The 25,000-nt window shown below is 37.1% G+C and overlaps 1 protein-coding gene across 12 annotated transcripts in view; it reads right to left on the bottom strand.

Annotated features, from left to right (window-relative positions):
* Positions 1–1,540: 1,540 nt before the first annotated feature.
* The window catches only part of dab1a (DAB adaptor protein 1a), a 426,003-nt gene continuing 402,543 nt past the window's right edge, over positions 1,541–25,000 (bottom strand). For 11 of the 12 annotated variants that reach the window (XM_082146834.1, XM_082146833.1, XM_082146835.1 and 8 more), the window contains 4 exons: positions 21,537–22,145; positions 14,492–14,616; positions 12,814–12,919; positions 1,541–3,945 (listed from right to left, as the gene is read on the bottom strand). In XM_082146834.1, coding sequence (XP_082002960.1) covers positions 12,830–12,919; positions 14,492–14,616; positions 21,537–22,145 — 824 coding nt within the window. In that variant the 3' untranslated portion in view covers positions 1,541–3,945; positions 12,814–12,829. The remainder of the gene's footprint in view (positions 3,946–12,813; positions 12,920–14,491; positions 14,617–21,536; positions 22,146–25,000) is intronic. The other variant, XM_082146836.1, reaches the window with a different exon arrangement.

The following is a 25,000-nucleotide window of genomic DNA, read 5'->3' as shown; positions in this document are numbered from 1 at the left end:
GATGAGCATGTTCATGTGCTAATGACGAGATAAAGGAATGTCTCGTCAAACAAGTCACTTTACTGAATGCCAGCAAAGGACTGTTTTCATTCTCAAAGAATGCAGTCAGTCAAGAAACACAGAAATCCAAGAAGGCACAGCTTCTATTGTCAAACAAACTCTCATTACGTCTTCACACCAGGTAGGCTAGAAGAAGCATAAAAGTATTGATCAGTATTGTGATTACTTTCACAGAGGATGTGCTTTATTCTCAGGAGAACAGTCTCTACCTGGTCAAGAATCTAATCAAAGTTAGTTATTTTGCTTTAAATTAAATTCTAAAAGAGATGTTGGTTAGCTTTACATCTGAAGATCTGAAATTCGACAATAAAGGAGACCAGGGCTAGTTGTCACACTTTATACTTAAGTTAATTCTTCTTGAGGTGGCTTTATTTTTGAAAGCCAATTTCTGTATCTTAGTTTTGACTATAAAAATGATAGGAAAAACGATAGAGTTAATTCAATATACTCATTGGCCCTATAGTGGGGAATATTAACACTTCTTTGAGATAAATATTGAAATAGAAAATGCTGTATCAAGTAAAAATTAAATAAAACAAATGAATGAATAAATGAATATCAAACACTCATTTTGGCCAATACAATTTCGAATTAAAGCACTTTTGACTAAAAGACACATGACATCTAGCACATCTTTCTTATACAAGAAGTCATAACAATCAGAGCACAGGAATTTACATAAGAAAAAAGGAAAGTAGTTCTTAACCTGGTAAATCACCCTCCATACCTGAGAAGGAATCTTACTACTAATGACTAATGAGTCAAGGTTATTTGACCTGTGACGTACGAATTGGTAAGTGACATTTCTTACATGATGTCGATTTGCACTCATGAATGACGTAAAGAAGGTTGATTAAAATGTGATCAGAAGAACACCAAACTGCTCCTGAAACCAGTTCCCGTGAAAGAGAAAACAAACTAAGCAGGCCTAATGTATTAATTTTCCACTTAAGCAAGTTGAGAGTGAATTTGAGTGGTGTTCAATGGAATGCCTAAATGTGCTCATTTATCTGGCAAGGATCCAGTTCAGTGATTCAATTCACATTCTGCATCTAATTTAGATTGTGGGGCTAGATCATTTAACACCTGAAACAACATTTCAGTTATAGTAAAATGTTCTCTTTTCTCTTCCAAATCCAGTATGAGTTTAGGTTGAAGTAACAAGTGGTAATTTGATTGTTTGTTTGCAACTCAGGCTGGCTGTTTCACTGGTAGATACAACTGTGGTACTGAACTTTATCCTGACACCTAGTGGTGTGGATGCAACAACGCACAAAAGCAAGTTACTTTTGATATTCTAGAAATGTCCAGTTCACGCTGATGATTAATTTTTCCCTTAATCTAAAGTAATAATGGGGGTTGGGTTACCAAGACAGTAGTATTCAGCTCATGTGATGAACCATGAGATTGGACCACACTTATGTAGAATAAAACAGCCTTTTCTTACAGATTTTTTGCTGCTAAGGCAGAGAGGCAGGGAAACATTTTGGGATGTGTTTATTGGTAACAGTATTACATGGTGGGTTACGTAAATCAAGAGAAAAGAAAAAAAAAAAAGCTCTAAAAATCCACTGTAGAATGTCATTATCATCAAGATAAAAAATAACGTGTCCTTTTACATTACCAAACCATTAGCTGAGGTAAAGGCAAAATAGAAATGTACCGAAATTGAAAGGACTCCCATTCACCTTGATTTTCACCTTCGTCTTCTTAATGCTCAAAATTTAGATCCTGAAGGTCCAAAACTGCTTTTGTTTTAAATTAAAATGGGACTCTGGCCATAAAATAGGAGGAAGTTATCGTCACAGTAATGAAATGCTCTGAGCTTTTCAGATGCAATGAAAACAGATGCCATTCATGGTGATTTTCTCTGATTGGAGGTTGGATCGCAGACAGATATTCTGGTGTGATTTAATGTGATCAGACGGCCCTAAAGTCAACATGAAACAGCCTTCGCAAACCATTTTAGTCTTAATGTGACCTATATTTCAGAGTAAAACACAGGATATTCAACAAATAGGAGACTGGAATTCACATTGACTGAAATGTAAAAAGTGGGCATTACATATATCAGATTGGAGCCATTTTTTTTTTTTTTTTAAGTAGTTTACCATCAATGAATTAATGTCAGGATATCTGCTTTTCGGCCTTGGTTATGTTAGTCAAAAAGGAAGTTTAACAATTTGATGGAAAAATAAGAAGACATTTTCTCTTTGGAATAACATGCACTGATAAATGTGCAGAAAGGTGTATTAAAAAAAGCAAACAGAGCCCATTTTGATGTCATATTGACTTTAAGGTCTGTGAATGAATTTGTATGTGTTTGTGTACATGCGTATTTGAGATTGCTGCATTAACATACACGTTGAGAGATGCTCTGGTCTTCCTCCATCACATTAACCAGCTTCATGACAACAAACCAAAAGAAATCACATAAGTATGACGCCATCTATTCACCACTTCAGCCATTAAAAACATAATAACAGTCTCTCTGGGTTGGTTTCAGGCCACTTAAAAAGACAGTCTCCACCATCCTGCTGAAATCAAAAGACAGAGAAAGCAAACGTAAACCGCTTGGGAGTTTGGGACACGTGTCAATATTGCTTGGGTTTCATGAGGAGTTTGCATCACTAAGGCCAGCCTATTTTATGGCACGGAAGTCCACAGGATGGAATGAACACTGTTATAATCGGAACCATTATTATTATCATCATTATTATTTGTCATTGTCGTCATTATTATGATCAATAATAATAATTATTATTATTATTTACAAAATGAGTTTGGCAAACCAACGATCAGATTTTAAAGCCATGTTTACCCCTAAAACACATCTAAAGTCGACTTCAAGGGCTCCACTTGACTTATAAAATAAAAATTCCATTTCAACGTCATGTTTTTTGTTTTGTTTTCTCATTAGTATTGTACAAAAGCTATAGAGAAGGAACAGTTCAATCACAGGTTTTTGCAATGTCCGTTGCCTCAAGTTCCCCTGTCAGATTCAGCTGCTCCAAAATCTTGAGATTTGGCAAAAGTCATTCCTCGTGTCTGTTCTCCATCCGAGAGAGAAAGTGAGTTGTTTTTTCTTTTTCTTCTTTTAGCTCTGCATAGCTTTCTAGCAGCAGAATCTCAAATACGTGTGAGAGGAAAAACCAAATAAACCCAAAAGGATGGATCGCGTAAGTCACAGATGGATCCGCTCTGTGATGGATTATGGTGGTCTTGGGTCGGATGCGTGATTGGGGGTCCGACAGGCACCTCTCGAGAGTTTCCCGTAATGCGGTCTCTATAAAGAGTCAGACCAGCAGAAACTGGAAGTAGGACGAAGGGCATGAATTAAGCTGCAGAGCTGGGCTCATAAGGCTATGAGGGGTGCTGTAAGGTTGAAATCACCCACAATGCCCTGCTGTCATGTGCAGAAAACACGGTGAGAAAGAAACAAAGTGGTATGGAGAGAGTATGTCCCTCTCGATCCTTGCGGAGGGAGAAACGGAGGAAGTCGTGAGGGGGACGGGGCGGCTCTAGAGAGATGGCTGCTTGGAGAAGTGGACCGTTCAGGCTGGAGTGACCGCGCTCACACACACACACTCTCTCTCTCTCTCTCATATACATATACACACGGATGGGTGCACACACACACACACACACACACACACACACACACACACACACACACACACACACACACACACACACACACACACACACACACACACACACACACACACACACACACACACATACATACACACACACACAGGGCAGAGAGTTGATCTCCAGTGTTTTGGTCTCCTGCTCCCCCCAGCGCTGATCACGTCTGTGCAGAGTTCCCATGATCCTTCACTTCTTCCCCTTGTTGATCTGGGCATAAAGAGGGTCCTTCCCCTGAACATAAACAGAGCAGGGTTACTGAAATATAAATGACAAAACTCTCAGATGGGAAACACGTTTGTCCCTACTAGTAAAAGTTGTAACTATATCATCTGGACATGAATCTTTCAATGGCATTTTTCTTAAGCGACATATTTATTATTAAATTTTATCTGAATTATCATAGATGTTTAGTCAGTGACCATTTTTTGAGGGCTTTTAAAAGTGTAAATTTTTATTGTTTACAGAAACATATATTAATGAGGTCTGACACACCTTCTAATATATATTAACACACCTTCTATTATATATTAATATATATTAATGAGGTCTGACACATATTTTTGCTTAACAACATTTATTGTTAACATTTTATTATATTTCGGATGTTTTGCAAGTGACCATTTTTTGAGGGCTTTTAAAATTGTCAATTTTTATTGTTCACAGGTCCCTATATATATATATATATATATATATATATATATATATATATATATTAGGGCTGTCAAAAGATTAATCGCGATTAATCACATCCAAAATAAAAGTTTGTGTTTAAATAATATATGTGTGTATACTGTGTATAATTAAATTTGTATATATAAATACACACACATGCATGTATATATTTAAGAAAAATGTGTTATTTATATATAAAAAAATTATATTTATATAGAATATAAATTATATATAAATATATACAGTATATGTATGTAAATATTTCTTAAATCTATACATGCATGTGTGTATATTTATATATACAAAATAATTACCGGTATACACAGTACACACACATATATTATGTAAACACAAACTTTTATTTTGGATGCGATTAATCTCGATTAATCTTTTGACAGCCCTAATATATATATATATATATATATATATATATATATATATATATACATACACACACACACACACACACATGTATGTATGTAGGCCTATATATAGTGTGTGAAAATAATTTCTATTTAATAAACATTACTTATAATATATATGAAAGTACCCCAGATCTCAATTGAAAATGAGTCTCATGTGAGGGAGAAAAATCTGGAATAAATCTGGCAACATAAATAAAACAAGCGTTTCTTCCAAATCAACACCAGGTGGCAACAGAGGTCTTCCTGAAAATCACTGCATTCACAAACTTACTCCATGACACCAAGAGCTACTACACCACATCAGCTGCTCAGTAGATAAACTGCTGCAGAAAACACTGGAAACAGAGACAAAATGTGTGACAAAAATTCACCAGCCTTGTACTCTACCTGCTCTCAGAACAACCTCATCCATGTTTTTAATCTTTATATTTAATAATTGCAGACTAGCTGCATTAGAACCACCCACTTCACAACAAAAAACCCTGTGGATTCTCTCTTCATCAAAAGGTTATTTATAAAAAAATAACATCAAGGAACAAAGGAAGGCTTAGATAAGGTACAATTAGAGCTTCCAGCCAGTGTGTGTCCAGACTGCAGCCTGAACCCTACAGTTTGAAATCAGAACCTCAAACAGCAATTATCACTCACTTTCAGACATTTCCGCCCATCGTGGGCGCTCAAACGGACACACGGGGCGAGAGATGACAGGATAAGTGTTTTAGAGAGCGAGAGAAAGAGTCAGAAGATAAAATGAATGGAACACTAAAAAGCTGAAAAAGAGGAAAGCCAAGTGAAAGGGAGTGTGGGAGGAAGTACATAAAGAGGGGAAGGAAGAAATGGATGACTAAGTAGGTGAGAGGTAGAGCAAGGGAAATAGATCAGTCAACCCTGCTGAGTGAAAGTGGTCGAGAAAATGAAATAAATTGAAGAAAGACTGCGTTGATGTGTCCACTTTTTATAAGCAAAGTCCTTTTTGGTAACGTCTTAAGCAGCTTTTTTCTGTTATACACGTACAAATGCTATCTACATTAAAGGTGCAGTGAGCAATTTCTGAGAAACACTGTTGATTTTCGAAATCAACCCAAACAAACACACTCACTTTATTTCTTCGCGCCCAAAATGCACGAACACGAAATGCAAGAGTGGATGTCTTTTTATCATAGCTGAAATGGAGCTGAATAATGCTTCACCAAAAATAAAAGTGAAGATGACGAACAAACGACAAAGAAGAACAAAAAATTTACATAACAGTACACAAGACTCTATACAAGCAAGAGATGGTTGTTAGTCTCCTGCGTTTCCATTACCCTTCAAATTGCACATATTGAAATTGAAAATTGAAAATACGCCCAATGGAAACACGCGAATTTCGCAAAAAGTCCCATATATCGGAAAAAAGAATGTTTACGCTCGCATGAGGTGGTTTTCAGGCAATTCGAAAAAGGATTATCTCACAAAACTGCAATTGAAATTTACAGCATTTACAGGTCACCTTGCGTAAAAGAAAGTCGATCAATCTTTAAAGGTGGCGCGGTATGTTTGGACAGAAGACGAGACAGAGTTCTTTATTAAACTCATTAAAGACAAAAGAATTACAGGAATATTGGTTGCCAAACAACAAAGAAGTGCCACAATATATCAAAACATTGAAGCAGATATGAAGGAGAAACACCCAGAAACACCTCATACATGCCGCTCTCAAGTATAAGGGTCTTTCTTTGCCATTAATGCTTGGATAACACGCCTACATCTCCTTCAATTAAAACTAATGGCTGGAGCGGTGGCTGCGATGTACGTAAACCTACCAAAATCCATTGCCATGATGTTTGGAATGACTTATCGCAAGAGGAAAAAAATATGTTTTAGTCGCATACTGTCCCTTTTGATCATTTTAATGTCGTTTCTCCTTGCTAAATAAAAGTATTAATTACAGATACATATTCTATTCAACTTATTTCCAGTTGTGTATTTCGGCTTAGCAAAACGAAAGTTTGATTGACAAGTAATTGCAGTTGTCAAATCCCCCACCTACAGTTCCAACTGCTCTGTTCTCTGACATAATGTCATTAATAATCGCTGTAGTTAATTGCGCCTTTAAAATCTGTGCTTTTTTCCCGTCCTTTCCATAGATGTGTGTATATGAGAGCAATTTATTCATTGACATTTGACTTATTTTTGTAAAAGAGTATAACTATTGAAAATATATATATTTTTTTTTTTTGCAAAATGCAATTTAACCTACTGTTTATTTTAAGCCAATTTTAAAGGTTGCTTGTTTTTTTTTTTTGTGTGTGAGATCTGGCAACACTGCTATTGGCTCATATTCCAACAGAAGGTCACTGTCAGCGAGAACACTTACCGTTCCTGATCATCACTGTGCAGACAGTACAGAGTAACATCATCCTCAGTCAACCGCTATTATAATCCTATTGGCAATGACTGCCAACCACACAGTACCCAGCCGCCATATTGCTACAAGCACAGTAAACTGAGTATTACTAGCACATCATGTGCTCTGAAACTATGATCAGAGACAATACCATACCAGGATCATACACAGGACAAATCAACACCAAAGGGAGTAAGACTCTATATCAGTAAGCACTGTTTCTGAACTCCCTGAAACGCCTCGATTGTACTCTTGAGTTTTCTTCCGGGAACGAACACGTCACGTTCCTTGAGTTGCGTTAGTAGTGTGTTGAAACTTGCAGTTATGGTAAAGGACTGACGTGACATTTCCGAAACACGCTTGAAACGTTTGACCAATCACAGCACACTGCTCCAGCTGACCAATCAGAGCACACTGAGCTTTTCAGAAGGAGGGGCTTCATAGAGACAGGAACTAAACAGGGGTGCGATTCTCGAAAGTATTGTTAGCCAACTATTGTCGCAAGTTCCATCGTTATCAGCATAGTTCAACGAGTCCGTGTTTCACGAAACCTTAGTTCCAACGAACAATCGCAAACAACATTGCAAAGTTGTGTGCAGAGCCGGCTCTCCCTATAAGCGAACTAAGCGGCTGCTTAGGGCCCCGCCGCCACTAGGGGGCCCCCTAACTACAGATGGTACTCGCCGGTGTCGCCGCATTTTAACAGTCAACCAACCGTTTAAAATCGTTGTCTTCCCTGGACTTGGAAATTTGACCGCAAAAATTAAACGAGTCTATCCAACGGGTGCAGAAAAAAGGAGAAAAAAAAATCACATTATAGTAGAGCTACTACTCTAACGAAATCCAAATTTTAAGCAGTTTTTACTGTAGAATTCTTTGGCACATTACACAATGCACAAAGAGCGGCCTATTGCGTTTTCTGTACAATTCGCGGCGCTGTTTCTTGGCAACCAGAGGGTGCGTTAAAGTGGACATTATCCCATTAAAGTAGAGGTAGCCTACTCAAACGAAATCCACATTTTAAGCAGTTTTTACTGTAGAATTATTTTTGTATGAACTACATGTAACGTGCAACAATGACTGTAAAATGTAAAAAGTGTTACCTAGAGCTTTTATTAGATTTATGTATATATTTTATTACTAAACATTTTATATACACATTTGGCTAATGATTGTTCGCTGAAGTAGTGTTTTTGTAGTTGGAATATATAAAAAATAAATACCAACTCAAACTAAAATCTTTTGCAGAATTTTTTATCTCTTTGATAGATCAATATAGAAGAATATGTTTAAATCACTTTAGAAGGAAGCAAAGAAATTACTGGTCCAACTTCTCCCTCTTTTTAAAGTATGGAACAGGGAAAAGAAGTTCAAAGATAGAGACTCCAGCATCACCTGTAGTAGGCCTATGCAACAACTTTATTGAAGATTTTTAATACTAAAGGTTTTAAGCTGTCTAGTGGACAAAAAACAGTTAGTGCTGTTTTAAAATTTACAAAGCATTCAGACAGTAATAAAGTAGATGTAGAAATTTGGCAAATCTGTAATCTTTACTTTTACTGTTTCAGTGAGTGTACTTTAATAAGCAGTAAAATAATTGTGGGCAATCATGTTAAAAGAGGTACAGATGAAATGTGTAAGGGTTAGATTGTATACAGTTGCTGGTTTGCAGTGGCAATACTCCATTATTCACTGCAAGGCAGGGCCCCAAAATTATCCTGCTTAGGGCCCCCAGATTTACAGAGCCGGCCCTGGTTGTGTGGTTGGAACGACAGCTCTCTACCTGTGGTTAGAAGCATAGTTTCTAGTTTGCATGACATGTGGACTTAATAAATCCTTATCTTGAGCAAAATAAGCAAGCTGACATTCAGTACGATCTATATCTTTTATTTAGAATACCTACAAATGTAATTTACGTCTTTTAGTTTGACAAGAGATTTAAATCACCGTTTTTGAAGACTGCGCATATGCGTACATGCTCTAGTATGTAAGAACGAGCCTATGATTGAATCTGGAAATAAAGAAAAATAACTGAGAAAAATGAGAAATAGTTCTTAGATGCCATGTCTGTAATTTATGGCAAAACATCTAGCATTAATTCGATCTCATACAGATTAATTGAAAGTTACTCCACCATGTACGTGACATCATTAACCAATGTGGTTGAACGACCAATTTGCGACAGTATGGTTTCGGGAAACAGTCGTGACTAGCTAGTTGATTTATTCAACGATGCATCGTACTATGGTAGTTAAGCAGCGAGTTACGTCGTTGTACGGGAAACGCACCCCAGAACGTTACTGACAGACTGTGAAGAGAGGAGCTGCAGCAATGTAAAATATGTGAAAAATAATGTTTTTTCAACATTCAAGCATGAAAACCTATTCCAATAGTCCCCAAAAACAAAATCAAGACTTTGTAAAAGGGCATAATATAGCATCTTTAAGAACTATGACAGGAACCTTTGATAGAACCTCTGAAGAACTCTGTAAGAATTTTTAAAAGAACCAGTTTTCCTTAATTTTATAGTAATGGACAGACACATTACACAGTCTGTGTGTTTATAGGGGGTGTATGTAGGTTTGTTAATATTTCAGTGGGGACCAGTGCTTCATTCATCATCAGCAGAGCCGATCAGCCCTATACGCACACTACGCAAGTTGAGTAGGTCCCCGAAAAAATTACTCAAGGCCCCGCCTCCCCCTCGTGTCAAAGCGCGTCAATCAAAGTTTACAACATCAATGAGAAAATTAAGTGAAACTGTGTCTTGCTTGCTAATGCCGGCCACTTCCAGGGCTGTGTTCTGTGACTTTGTGTGACAAAAAAAAAAAAAGTGAGAGTGAAATACAACTATTTATTACGTTTGATAAACGACAAAGGGCAACGGTGTTTGTTTATAAACTGCAGCTCGGAAAAGATAACCGCGTGCACGAAATGAAACACGCACTTTCCAGCAAAACATCTGTGGGGACCAGTACAATATGGGCGTGATGGCACTCCTCATTATAAGCGCACATACTTTTAAAACAAGACAATGATTATTTAGTCTCCAAGTCAAGGTTTAGTTACAACTTTGCAATCAATTGCAATGTATTGACATTGACTATTGATTTATAGGCTGTATTGCATTTAAAATGTTGACTGGCTGGACATACTGGTCAATATGGATGCACATCCCCCAGTAAATAATAACCATTTAAAACACAGTGACATGCTATGGCAAGCCATTTTAGCTTTTATTAATTCACAGGATGCATTTTTTATATCAATAATTCAATTTGTAATTAAATGTGAATTCTTGATATTAAGAATGTACTTTTTCTAGTAACAATGTCTATTTCTGATTTCAGGAATTACATTTTCATTAGTACTAGTTAAAGGAGGGAGGATTGTAATGGGAGCACTGGGGTGTCAGGTGTGACTGTGTGGCAATGGCAAATGGTTTACATCGCTCATGGGTCAGGTAGGAGGGCCCCTTTAACAGAATTTAGCTTAGGGCCCCAGGGAGGTCAGGATTGGCTCTGATCATTAGGCAGGTAGAGATGAGTCTGCTGCATCAGTCTTCCTACAGTCAGAGAAACAAGCCTCTGGCTCCCAGAGCCCTTCATTAATGATTCATCCTGATGAGCTCATGTCTCCTCCAGACAGGTACCACCGAGCGATCGCTCACTTTCCAGGCCATTCGGATTTTGGAAGTCCAATTTTTTAAAAAGAAATCTAGGTGCTACTTTGTTTCATGTGACAAGTATTTGGGCAAATCTTTTATTTGCATGTCTTTTGTTTGAAATCATCGAGGTTGGGACTATCATACAATTCAGTTTAATTTGTATAATACTGTATGTTGCAATTCTAAAGTTACCAGCCAACTGGATTGGTGTTAATTTAGTATTACATAAGCTGTAGACACATAAACAGAATGGCATGTGGCTTGTTTTATTTTACAAGCATTATTTTATCCTTTTAGTCGCAATGACAGAAATCAAAGATAAAAAAGGATCTAGTTTGCGTGTCAGACCTCGTTTTACTTCGGTTCAGATCAGTTCAGTATGTTGTGTGCTTTTGCTGTGATGAGTGACAATATAAAAATCATTCATGACCTCATTTTGTATATCTGGAAATGACACAACACAGATACTTAGATGTGGATCATTCATGATGTTCATGGGTATGCCATGCAACACCGCTGTTTAAAAAACACGTTCAAAAGCATTGCTACACACACACATCAGGAAGCTTTATGGGATTAAAGGGACACACACACACAAACTCACACATACTCTGTCATAAACTAAACAAAATTACACCATAAAAGCATATAAACCATGTTCCCATGAGATGCATACCAGCGTAAGAGTGATTGCAGCAGCAGGCAGGGACGGCGAGATGAGAAACGGAGAGAGAGAGTGAAAGAGAGAGAAAGAAACTGAAGGCAGAGAATAAGGCCACATTCACACAGTAGCAGAATACACTTGTCAGTCCTGTTTGGAGTGCTAAGTACAGTTACAATATAAAAATAGGAAGAAAATTTGACAGAAAAGGATGGCTGTCAAGGTTATGATTTTAATTTAATGCAAAATGTAATCTTTCATTCTGCTTTCTACAGTCAGAAATCCAAAGATATATCACAATTATTTTATTCTATTGGCAATCATTATGGAAGCTTTTGCGCTATGCAATAATAAAAAATAAAAAGTCAAAGTTTTCTGACTTTATTTATCACATGAGATAAATAATTTTTTTCTACTACTGAAACAAGTTTCCATAGAGTCATAGATTTGAACTTTAGGAATAAAAAATGTAGCATATGCAGTAGTTTCATGTATTATTACCCTAATTTTCAAAAGTTTTTTTTATACTTGCCCAAAACTGCATTTATTTGATGAAAAATACTGTTTCTGTGTTTATATTTTTTTTAATGTAATTTATTCCTGTGGTGTTTTTTCTGGATTTAATGCATAAAAAGTTTATTTATTAATAATTTTTTTTATAACACTGTAAAAGACTTTACAGTCACTTTGATCAATTAAAATCATCCTTGCTGTCTAAAATTATTAATTTATAAAAAAATATATATAAAAAAATGACTGACATTTGAATAGTATAGTATATATATGGTAAAGAATGGTGTGTATATATATATATATACACACAAATGTTGTGCAAATAGAACATCATATTAAAGGGTCCTAAGCATCATAAAATGGCTGAAATGTCCTTGTTCAGAATGAAAATGAACACTACAAGACCTACAAAACACAAAAAGTCTTGATATTTCTTTACTATCATTAAACTGTGGTTACCATGTCACTTGGGTTAAAGGCATAAATCAAGATCCCATTCCTAACAGAGGATTGAATCAAGATCTGTAATAGTACAAACAGGACAAATCAAGAGTCACACCTTTTTAGTACACTGACTGTGTGAACGCAGCCTAAGAGAGTTAGAGAGTAGAAAAAGTGTAAAGTATAAAGAGAAAGAGCACCACAACACACGGCCACGATGTGTGGGTCTATGTAATGGTGGTGAGGACGGGTGAAGGCGTGCTGACGTGACGTCATGGTTGGAGCAGGCCGACACGAAGAAGAGGGGGAATAAAAGAGGACAGATACCTACCCTGACCTGCCGCTATCTAGCTACCGACCTGAGGACTGTCCGTCTCTGAGCTCTCAGGCTCTGCTTGAGGCTCACTCGCACCCGGAGACTGCTGGGAGTCTCCAGCCTGGAAAAAGAGAGAGGAGCATAGAAGGGGAAAGGAAAAGATTAGGGGAAAAGAAAGAGGAAAAGTGACAGGAAATAAGCTTTTATAAAGCAGCAGGAAAGAAGAAATCCATAGTAAATCAAATAGTTCACATTTTTTTCTTGCAACGGTAAGAACAGAAGCATAGGCAGTGCTGCAAATGTGCAAAAAAGAGAAAGTATCCATCCATCTGTCCATCCATCCATCCATCCATCCATCCATGCAATACATTTATTAGTCCACCCACACACTGATGTATTCATAAGTTCCCGCACACATGTGCCCATTACCGGAGCTGTGAAAACCCTACTGTTAAAAAGAGTCCTGTATTGTGCTACTGCATAAAAGGCTTTAGACTACAGCATTTGGGATTTTTATGAATATTCCCTCTATGGCTGCACTCGTAAGTCCAATGCCATTTCAGTAGAGAGAGAGAGACACACTCAAGGACTAATTAAACTTTTTGTTCAGCTGAAATATAAAAGAAAGGAGAAAGAGCACTAGTCAGGTTTCCATGGCATTTTCTGATGAGTCATATCTGATAGAGATCCGGAGAGAGAGAGAGAGAGAGAGAGAGAGAGAGAGAGAGAGAGAGAGAGAGAGAGAGAGAGAGAGAGAGAGAGAGAGAGATAGAAAGTGTTTCTGAAATACAGTGGATGGCACCACTGATGTGTTTTCACAGTTCAACCAAAATCAAAATTGTTGTCATCATGTCATTACATAAAAGCACCATAAAATAGCTTATATGATGCGTTTGTTGTTTCAATATGTCTTCTGAAGCAGATTTAAGTGAAAAACATATTGAAATGTATTGTTATTCATAATGTTAACTACTGTGACTCAATCACTGACTTGAACTTGATAACTGGATTAGTCCAATCCATGAATGAATCCTTTAAACCAGTTTTGTGAACTGTAAAAAAAATCTGATGTCCATGAACTGCAAATTATGAACTCTAATGAAGATTTTAGTTTGTTCATAACACAAAGCTAACATGGTTTCCAAACACTCTGATTACAGCAGACAGGCCATATAAACCATTTTATGATGCGTTTATATCCTTTTCACACTTTGAAATGATTGTAAAGCTAGTGAGAGTGACCAGTACATTATTCAACTATTTTTCCTTTTGTTTTCCATGGAAGGAAGAAAGAAAGTCGTTTGAGTTTGGAACAACACGAGGGCGAGTAAATGACGTCAGAATATTTCTTTTACGTCATTAGTCTAAAAAGTGTTGGCCATTTGGATAATACCTTTTTTGAGGTGTTATATTCTTTAATGCACTTGATGAAATATAAATATTAAAATCAGTAGGGGAGAATCAGGCTCTATTCTAATACTTCAGTTTTCATAAGGATATGCAATATGTATTTACATTTTAACAATATTAATCATGTAAGTCTGCAAGGATTCATGAAGTCAGTGCTGATAGGAGAGACTAAAATTGAACTTTAGGTTTTGATTCTGATTGTATTTTGTGTAATAAAAAGCACATGTGGGATCAGATCTGATATTGTTGAAAAACTACATTTCCCACAATCAGCAATACTTACAGCATCCTCCTCCCCGCTCCGACTGGGGCTGCCCTCTGCCTCACCAAAAGAGTCATCGGTGGGCGGGTCACTGGCGTGGGACGAGGACTTTGATGGAGAACTCTGCCGGGGGGCCGGGGTGGGTGCTGTAGAGAGAAAAGGCCAGAGTTATGGTTAGTAACATGCCACACACAGTAAATCTCACATTTGTTTATCGCATTAGCTGATTTAAAGCGTCTGATGTGTTGTTGGGTGACGCTAAGAAAGCACAAATATGTTTTTCACCCGCTGGGAGAATAACTAAATATCTGTTGCAGTCTGACAGGGAGGGCGCTGAAATTTTCACACTTACATTAAAGACGAGGCTCATTTGTGATCAATTATACATGAAAACAATGTTCCTTTTTGGGCTCATGCAACCTTAAACTGCTTCAGCGAGCCGTCCGCTCTCACAGCTCCGTGACGGCTGTTGCATTCAGCCAAGGAAATTTGCCTGTTTTTACTCAAATATGTAAAGCGTTAATTCTCATTTTAAGTTTACTATGGGACTTTTTCTACTTGGTCTCAAGAGAAAAAAACGTGACCGTCAATGACTATGTATCCAACTTATCTTTCAACACGTATGTACTGTAAGCTATTTCCTGTGAATTCATTAGCCTTCGTTAGCTAAAATACTCAAATTACATATGACATAACCCGCTCTTACATTAAAAATAAAACAGATATGCTTTTCCAAAAGCTAAAATGCTTTAGTGCAGCTACAAATTGTTGCAGTTTCCATTTGAAATGTCTACAGGGTGGCGCTAAAAGCACTATGGGCCCTATCTTGCACCCAGCTAGGGGTTTCACAACTACTGATTTTTGCTAGTCGACTAGTTTTGCATAACAGTCGACGACTAGTCGACTAGTCGTTAAATTATTTATTCATTAAATTGACGCATTAACGCATTGAGCATTGTTAAGGAAGACAGAGGAAGGAGTTCTGGTGTATTATTGGAAATGTATGTTTGAAATTCAGAAATAACATAATAAATAAATTCATCAGTTATTCTTGTGTTAATACAAAAACAGCAGCATTCATTTAAAACATTCTTGTAATTAAAACATTCTTGTTATGAACTGCCACACCACGCGCATCAGCGAACGTTGCAGATAAACATTGCCACATGGCTAGCCTCAGGCTCAGACAATAACATTGTCAACATCACGACATATTTTTTGCATATAATTTTAACTGTGCATTTTTCATTGCATCTTTAAGCAAATATCATTTAAGCATATAGGCCGATACAAGTTTGATGTAGGTTATACTGAACCACTATATTTTTGTATCACCTGCGACACACTGGCTGCGTGGCGTGAGCGTCTCAGCTTAACAGGTTGGAGTTTGCAACCTGCCTGCGTGAGACACGCGATTCAGGCGCGGCTCGAACCGCTAGAGTGCAGAACAGTGGAGTTTGTATGGACCGAAGTGCATGCCTGAGCTTGTGTTTTCGGTTAAGCTGCGTTGCTTTGACATTGTGGAAAATAGAATAATAGAAACAAAATGTATTAGTCTTTTTACCCGTTATTATCAATCTAAATTAATCTCGTTTTTAATTTAAATTAATCTCGTTTTTAATTTAACTTAATTTAGTTTTTCTTTATTTAAATTTAGTTTTTTCTTTATTTAAATTTCGTTTTTCTTTTTTAAATTTTGTTTTTTCTTTATTTAAATTTCGTTTTTTCTTTATTTAAATTTCGTTTTTCTTTTTTAAATTTTCTTTTTTCTTTATTTAAATTTCGTTTTTTCTTTATTTAAATTTCGTTTTTTCTTAATTTAAATTTCATTTGTTTTATTTAGCCTAAATTTCGTTTTTTCTTTATTTAAATTTTGTTTTTTCTTTATTTAAATTTCGTTTTTCTTTTTTTAAATCTACCCTTTAGCCTACTGTGTCAGTAATTTGTTAGTCAGAAAAATATTAGACAACCTTAAAAGTATCGCTTAAGTTAACAGACCTGTGTGTGTGCGTTTTATATCACCAGTGCAGTGTCCGTTCTCGTAGCCCTGCCCGTGTGAGGTGCGCCATTTCCCACTCGCGCTGTTCTGTAGTTTACTAAATGTTTATTAATTCTGAATGTGTCCCGTTTTGCGTGTCCATCTATATTGCACCAAATGCGACATTGCACTCCATGACCTTGACCGTTTTGGACGCATAGGCACCTCAGCGCCTGACGCCATTTTGTTTTCCGACTAGTCGATTAGGGCCGACAGCGCCCTAGTCGACTAGTTGATGAAACCCCTACACCCAGCGCAATTGACTTTGTACATCGACGCATGTATCATTCTTGAATTCTATCATTCATGCTTTTCCCTCCACAGAAGCACGTCGCTAAACTAGGGAATGAACTTGCGCTCCCTGGGCGGTTCAGCGCAAAGAGGAGGCGTGTTCCGGCGCAAACGTTCCTTCATGCTATTTTGATGGTTTAGAAAACAATTGCGCCACTAACCAGGAAAAACATTTTTAAAGTCAGTGGCGCGTTGCGCATGTTATTCATATGCTATTTTAAGGGCGCATGCTTGGCCATAATCAATGTAGCGTGTGCACAACGCGCATACACTTTGATTCTCTCCTCTACACAGAAGCAGCAGTTTTCATTTTTGCAAATCATACATTATTACGATAGATAGATAGATAGATAGATAGATAGATAGATAGATAGATAGATAGATAGATAGATAGATAGATAGATAGATAGATAGATATACAGTAGATAGATAGACAATTTATTATAAAAGCGTACATCTAGCTTACACATTTACCCAAATTATCATACGCCTGTTTAACCAAAGTTAATTTGGGTGGGTTTCTCCATTTCAATGTAACTTCTCTCTTTTACGGCCGTGACGAGAGCGTTGCTCTCCTTGGCTGTGAACCGCTCCTGGCGCGCGCTTGGCAAATCCGCCGTTACAATAGCAATCCGCTATGGAAAAAGCGCGTCTGCTCTTAAAGGGAATGTGAGATGTCGCTCTGATTGGTTTATTTCACGTTACGCCCAAACCACACCTATGAATAATGAAGCTACTTCAGACCAACCCATTTTAGATTTGCGCCTGGCGCAAGAGTCATTTATCCCGCCGGGAAAATAGCAACAGCGCCGAGACCCGCCCACAAAGTTACTTGCGCTTTGCGCTTGACACTTGCGTTTCAGATCGTTAAAATAGGGCCCTATGACTTTTACTCTCATTGAAAGTCTGCATCTTGTACTAAACCATCAAAAAGCTTATGAAGACATAGAACACAGCTTTTATTTTATGTGAAATACCGTACTACAAATATTTTGTAGTTCTATTTTGGCTCTAGCATGTTGCTAGCAATGAGCCCGGCTCACAGTGAACCCACAAACTCACAGAATTTATCTTCAAAGTGCTGCAAGTGTTTTAAACACATCAGAACATTTTATGATCTCATCTGAGGTTGCATTTTGGATTTGACAAAATCAAACAGGCACCTCGTTGTTAAGAGATGCACAACGCATGTTCTAAAATCAGCTCAAAATATCAAATAAGTTTGATCTCATCTGACTAGGTGGAATGAAGCTAAAAGCCTGAAGCTAAAAAATAAGCCTATGCCTACCAAACACTACGTGATTTCAGAGAAATGTCAACTCCATCTGCCCAAAATCTGCAAACTGCCATTCTCCTTTGGCAACTAGCATCAATTTGTCCAAACTGCAAATCAAGTCATGTGGAATATTCCAGCCTTAAGGGTGGGTAAGAGAATTCCTGTTGGTTTTGAGTTAGTTATGTGGTTTATATTTGTTACTTAAAGGTACACTATGTAACTTTTGGCCCTAGCTCTAGCGGTAAAAAAAAAAAAAAAAAAAAAAAAAAAAAAAAAAAACCTTTGCAAACATGCATTATGCAGAAGAATATTGTTTTGGTTGTGCTGTGTGGATGAATATGGTTATCTCACTTCTCACTTTTTATTTATTTTTTTCAAACGGATGATGTTCGAGATTTATCACGCTCCGTGTCAACTTTTCTCACTCGTTGTGGCAACTAACCTGACACTACCACACCATACACCCGTCAAAGTAGCCGGAGCAACTTTTCTCTATTTACAAATTTGACAAGACATGCATTTATATATTAACAATTTCCCACAAAAATCATCCCGACAGGTCTAAGATATAAACACTTATAATAGGCTTATCATAGTGAATCAAAGTAAGACAAAAACTAGTTTTGGAAGAAGGAATGATGACGTATTGATTCATTTAAACTAAAAAATTTTACAAAAAAAAAGTTACCTTTAAAGTGTACCTTTAGCCTCTTTAAAAAAAAAATATATATATATTTGCACCATTCAGTTGATTTTTTGTCTCGAAACTGGAACGATTTGTACCTAGGGGAATGTATTTTGTGTTTTGCACGAACTAGTCATGATTAGTGTGACTAAACGTATGCATTTAAGCCCAGAACCTGTCAGAAAGGGTCCTATGTGGATCAAAATCCCTTATTGACACCTAATAAATGAGTATGTCTCTCACGCACGGCCTGCCTGTGTGCAAACGTGGGACGGTGTGGCGTTCCATCGCAGCAATAATTAGCACTACAGGAGCGAGAGGATCCAAACAGGCCCAACACACAGCGCAGGGCTCCCTAGAGATCAGTGATAATTACACTGTTCGCCAGAAGCACAGCTGGGCCTGTGACTGACTCTCTCTTTCCCCCTGCCGTCGTTCCCCACCGCAGTACTAATTGTCATTTTCACGCTGACTAAAGACAATGCCTTCTGGGCAACAGCATCAAAGCCCACCTTTCAACCTCTGAGTGAAAAAGGATGTGTTGATGAAAGACGGGATGAGGTGTGAGTTTGAAGTTCTGTAGTAGGAAACGGATAAAGCCTTTCTAGCCGTGTCAGCACTGTTAAGGGCTTGCGATGAGAGAGGCGAGAGAGAGAAAGGCATGTGGTGAGATACCAAGTTCTTCTATGTGAGATTCGTTTTCTTTGTTGATGTATTTAGGGTTTATGGAGCTACAGCATTATGTGATTCTGTTGGTCCTGAAACAACATTCCTGATATAAACACATATCCCTATACCGATCCCTAAGCCTAACCTAACCGTGACCAACCTCTTAAATCAGAGTGAAAGAGGAAAAAAAAAGTATAAATATTATAAATAAAGTATGAATAAAAAATAAAGTATAAAAAATTATGAATAAATATAAATAAATTCACATAATTCTAAATCATCTATTCAGGAAAACATGGAAGATCTAATATGTGTACATATGTGACATCATTTTGAGTCGCTTGACCCAGAAACACATTTTGAATTTTATGCAGTGAAGCAAAAAGGAAAACTGCAGCTTTCTAAAGATAATCATTATGTTTTTAAACCAGTGCCAAGATATAATCATTTAAATGTTGGCTGTCATAAATTCTTATTATTGAAAAAAGAGGAAGATGCTAACCTCAAATTAAAAATATAATGTATTAAATAATTAAGACATCAGTGAAAGGTCAATTGATGTCCTGTGGCTGTGGAGGCATTCCTGTGCTCAAACAGTAGAGCAGATGCTAACAATGCCAAAGTCATGGGTTTAAGTAATGCATGAACTAACAAAATGTAATTTAACGTCGTGTTAAAAGCATCTAATGCATATATAATATCAAAATATTATATTAATACAATATATACAACAATTCTTTCTGGCTCTCGAATCTGATTGGCTGAGAGATGTGCGATATTCCCACAATATCAGCACTGGAACCGTTTTACCGTTTGCATCATTCTGCTTACTTCGGCTGTCATGGCGGTTGAGAAAATCTATCATATTTTTTAAAAACACTATTGTTGTGTCACAAAATGTAGTTATACAAGTTTTTTAGGCGAGAATGTAGTTATTTAGACCTCAAATATGTGACTATATAAACATAGCACCAGATTTAAAATGTGTTTTAAAGGCTTTCAGGCTTTTTAAAGGCTTTTTGCCAGGCTTTCAGTGGCCGTTCAGCGCTCATGTACCCGCAAAAACAGGTTAATCTCGGCCAATCCTTTGGGAATTTGCCGCTGGCTCTTACTGTATTTAAAAAGTGGTTAAACATGAGATATAATTAATTTGGGGTATATCAAACGGGCAATCTTTGGTCTAATGTATTACTTGTTCCAGAGCAAACTGATTTGGGTTAAGGGGAAAATTAAGTGTCTTAACTTTATATTTAGGCTATATTTGCATATGCAGTGTGATATTGCTCATATATTTTGATATTATATATGCCACAAATATATGTATGTATTTGCATGCCAAACCAAATACATGTGATGCAACCAGCAAAAAAATGTATAATAATAATATTAATAATAATAAAAAAGAAAATGATTTCATGACTGTGTGGCAAAGTTGTAAATAAGTATTTTAAAATATCACATATAACTTTAAGGTTAAATCAGGTTGTAAAATGTTATGTGGTGCAACTCTCCAAAAAATTATGATATTTATGAATAATATAAAAATATATATTTTAAAATCAAGTCACGCCCTATATTTTTGCTACTTTAAGAAGCCATTTCACTCGGATATACATCACAATAGAGGAGAAAAGACTTCCGTTTCGTTCTAACTTTAAACCTCTTCAAACAATAAAAAAAAAAACATATAATATAAAATATACATACATGCATACATACACACACACATACATACATGTCATTTCTAGAATTAAACAGAAACCTTTCTTGAAAATGGAATAAAAATCCCGGACTAACCCCCAATTATGTTATGTCTTCCTATTTAAGATATCTAGGGGTAATAGGGTATGAGGGAGTAATACTTTTTATTTTTTATTATTGATCTAACTTTAACACTTATATGTTATATACCATATTACCCATAGACATCTTACATAGGGAGACGTAACATATTTCCATCTGAAATCAACATGAATACAAATATTTAATTAATTTGACCACGTGTTTTAAACTAGTTTCCCCCCTATAATCTAATTTACATAACCAGCCCCAAATTTGAGTCAAAACTCAAATTATGCATGGCATATGTCTGAAGCGTCCTACTCACGTGAGTTGGTGGAGGGCGTGGTGGAGGTGACGGGCGTGAGGTTCATCTGCGAGATGTCGAAGTCGTCGCAGTCGTCCGTGTCTTGCGCCATCCCCACTCTGCTGAAGTAGCTGGTGAAAGCGTCTGTGGTGCAGGACAGGCTAGGCTGCTCGCTCTTCCTGGCAGGCATGGTTGGTGGCTTTGCCATCTGGAAGTCCTTAAACATCTCCTTGTTCATCTTAGCCTGTCTCTGCAGTGTGCGCTCCCCGTGTTGCGGACTGGAGGCCGTGGAGCCCGAGGTTCCTGCCACGGCTCCGCCCATGGCCACCGCGGGCGTCTCGCAGGACGCGGGCACTGCCATGGGAGCCAGTGTCTGAAACATGGCAGCGGGAAGCGGCCCTACTGTCTGGGCAGGCATGAAAGCGGCAGGCGAAAAGTGAGCCCCTGCCATTGCGGCCCACTGTTGCTGGGTGGCAGGAAAAAGGTTGGCTTGACCCCAGATCAGAGGCTGAGCGCCCGGTAAAACCTGCGCAACGGGGACCGGGGACTGGACGCCAAACGCTAATGGAGCCTGAGCGGCGAACTGTTGCTGCGCCCACGCGGGTGGAACGGCTCCCATCGTCACATAACCTAAAGGACGGAGACAATGAGACTTTCTGTTCACAAAGCTCTTCAAACTATCGAAAGAGAATTTACCGCCAAAATGATTTGTAAAACACGCACACCTCATTACGAGGTTGTGCTGTAACCTTTAGCATTCACTAAAGGACTTTCAGGCTGCAGTCATATATCTCTTGATGACTTGGGAAAGATGACCTAGATTTTCATAATGAAAAAGGTCTTTATGGCTCAGATGAACTATTGTAATTACTTCTCACAATAGGTCCGGGCTTAATGAATAGCAACGCCCTTTAAACGAGGCCATTACAACAGTCTGACTCATATCACATTGAGGCTTATTTCATTACACATCTTGCTCTTTCTTTCCAATGAGTAACGCTGATTCAAATAATAAAACTCCCCATCGTATCTTATCTCTATGACATGCCACACGCACTGTGAGAGCGTGTCTGGAATATTTCAAAGAGGCGTGAGATCAATTGTAGTTTGGTTGCTCACAAAATAGGAAGTTGTGGAAAGATGTGATGATCCTTCATCTTTTAAAAATGACTCTACTTAGGTGTTGACATTAGCTATTTAAAAGAAGAATCTATCGTTTTAATCATCTGAAACCTGCTGTGTCTTACCTTCCAAAGTGACTTATCATATGCATTTAAAGTCAAGTATGCAAACATGCACAAAGCACGCACATTTGGATTTGTGCTAAGGTATGAGCTAAGTTATGAGCTAAGTACAAATTTAAGTACGTACAAAGTTTATTTGTATATGGCATGTAAATTTGTTTAGGCTTGGCATTTATAATAAATGTTGATTATAATGAATACCACTATAATTTATGATTGTTTTATTCTTACATTTGTTTTATTCCTGTTCTGAATACGTTAAATGTAAAGGATTTGTTGTGGAGTTAGGGGAACCATGTTTGTAGTACTTATGTTCTGATTTACAGTATTTGAATTATTTCTGAATGTAATAATAAAATGTGACCTTTTTTTCTCTCTCAACAATGCAATTTTGACCCGGTGCGACTAATAGTCAGATGCGGGTATGCATTTTATCATTTTTTTTATTTATACAAAAAATATATAAATAATATTACATTTGTTATTTATTTATCTACTTTATCCACAAAATTAAGGTGACAGCATTAAACAGCATTTTTAAAATAGTTCAACTAAACAATATTTTAATAAATAGTAATACAATTATGAGCATCTGTATTTCTTCATATGCAATATAAAAAAAAAGTGATTTAGTATTTTGAAAACAGCTTAGCTATTGACACACACACTAATAAATGTAACAGCATTTTTACATGTATTTAGTTACTCCTCAATTCACGATGCTGACATAATAAATGAGCTGTGTGAGATGGGAACATCGGACACATGGAGTTGCAGTAACGGTGTGTGGTTGTCTCAAGGACCAGTGAGTGGAATGCTTGGAGAAGTTCTATATGTGAATTTAAGTAAATCGTGCATGTCCATCATTCAGGCAGGCAGCAATGGGCTGTCTCATCACAGCAATGCACCCCTGCACTGGTCCATGATGGCCCTCGGCAATCATTTTTGAGCAATGGATCCACCATTGGCAAATAGGATGGAATTATGGACTGTTATTCAGGAACATGGGAAGCAAAACCTGAAGCACATCTCCAGTATCCAGCGGACATGTCGAGGAGTACTATATATTTTAGTGGAAAGATGGCACTAAATGAATTTAATTAATAGCATTTTTTTAATTAAATTAATTAAAATTTTATAATTATATTCTATTTTATTTCTATTTATTTTCTATTTTATTTTATTTTATTATGTAACTAACTGCTTCATAAAATCTTAAAGTCATACTATATTATAAATATAGAACACATAGTGACTATGTTCACAATACAGCATAGCTTTCCTAAATAAGATCATAATTAAGTAGCATGTTCTTGTTCAGATGATTTATGTTCCATTTGACATGCCATTTAGCCCACAAGTTTCATTGAAAGTGACTTACAATACACTGCCAGCGGGACCAGACCCCCTGAAGCACTCTGGGGAAAAGATTTTACTTGAAAAAAGCCAGAATGATTCCACAAAGGTGAAAAATGTGCTCATGCTATCATAACTGAACTGTGAGAATCCCATCAGGACAGGTGTGTCGGAGTCAAGCCTGGTGTTTATGATTTTACAACACAGAGGGGAGTTTGACTGAGGGAAAGAATTGAAGACAGATGGGACAGATGATACACTACTTGATTCCACACATATCAATGCTGTACTGTTTACTGTTTCAGAGAAAGTCAATCTGGCTGGAACAGATGTCCCAGGGAGAGCAAAGTCACTGCACAAGGGCTATTAGTTTTTAATAACTGGTTCAAATATCATGACGTGAGTGTTCCTGTAGAATTTAAAGTGATAGCACTTCACAATATAGAGTTCACTATGTAACAAAACAATCGTGATGTTTTATGAAAAAAGACTGTAAAAATGCTACGGTGAAAACTTTTTAATTGGTAAACAGTAAGTTACCAATGTTTTTTTTATTAGTACTGTACATTAAAAGGGGTAGTTCACCCAAAAATGAAATTTATGTCATTAATTACTCACCCTCATGTCATTCTAAACACATAAAACCTTCGTTCATCTTCGGAACACAAATGAAGATATTTTTGATGAAATCCGAGAGTTTTCTGACCCCTCCATAGAGTGCAACGTTATTATTATTATCAATAAGGTTGAACCACTGTAGTCACATGTACTATTTCAATGATGTCTTTACTACCATTCTGGGCCTTGAAAGTGGTATTAACGGTTGTAGTCTATGGAGGGAAAGAAAACTCTCAGATTTGAACGAAGATGAACGAAAGTCTTACG

This window comes from Leuciscus leuciscus (assembly GCF_965113295.1).
Source record: "Leuciscus leuciscus genome assembly, chromosome: 19".
Lineage (NCBI taxonomy): Eukaryota > Metazoa > Chordata > Actinopteri > Cypriniformes > Leuciscidae > Leuciscus > Leuciscus leuciscus.
The sequence above is the reverse complement of the archived record's forward strand: the minus strand, read 5'-3'. Positions and strand labels throughout refer to the sequence as shown.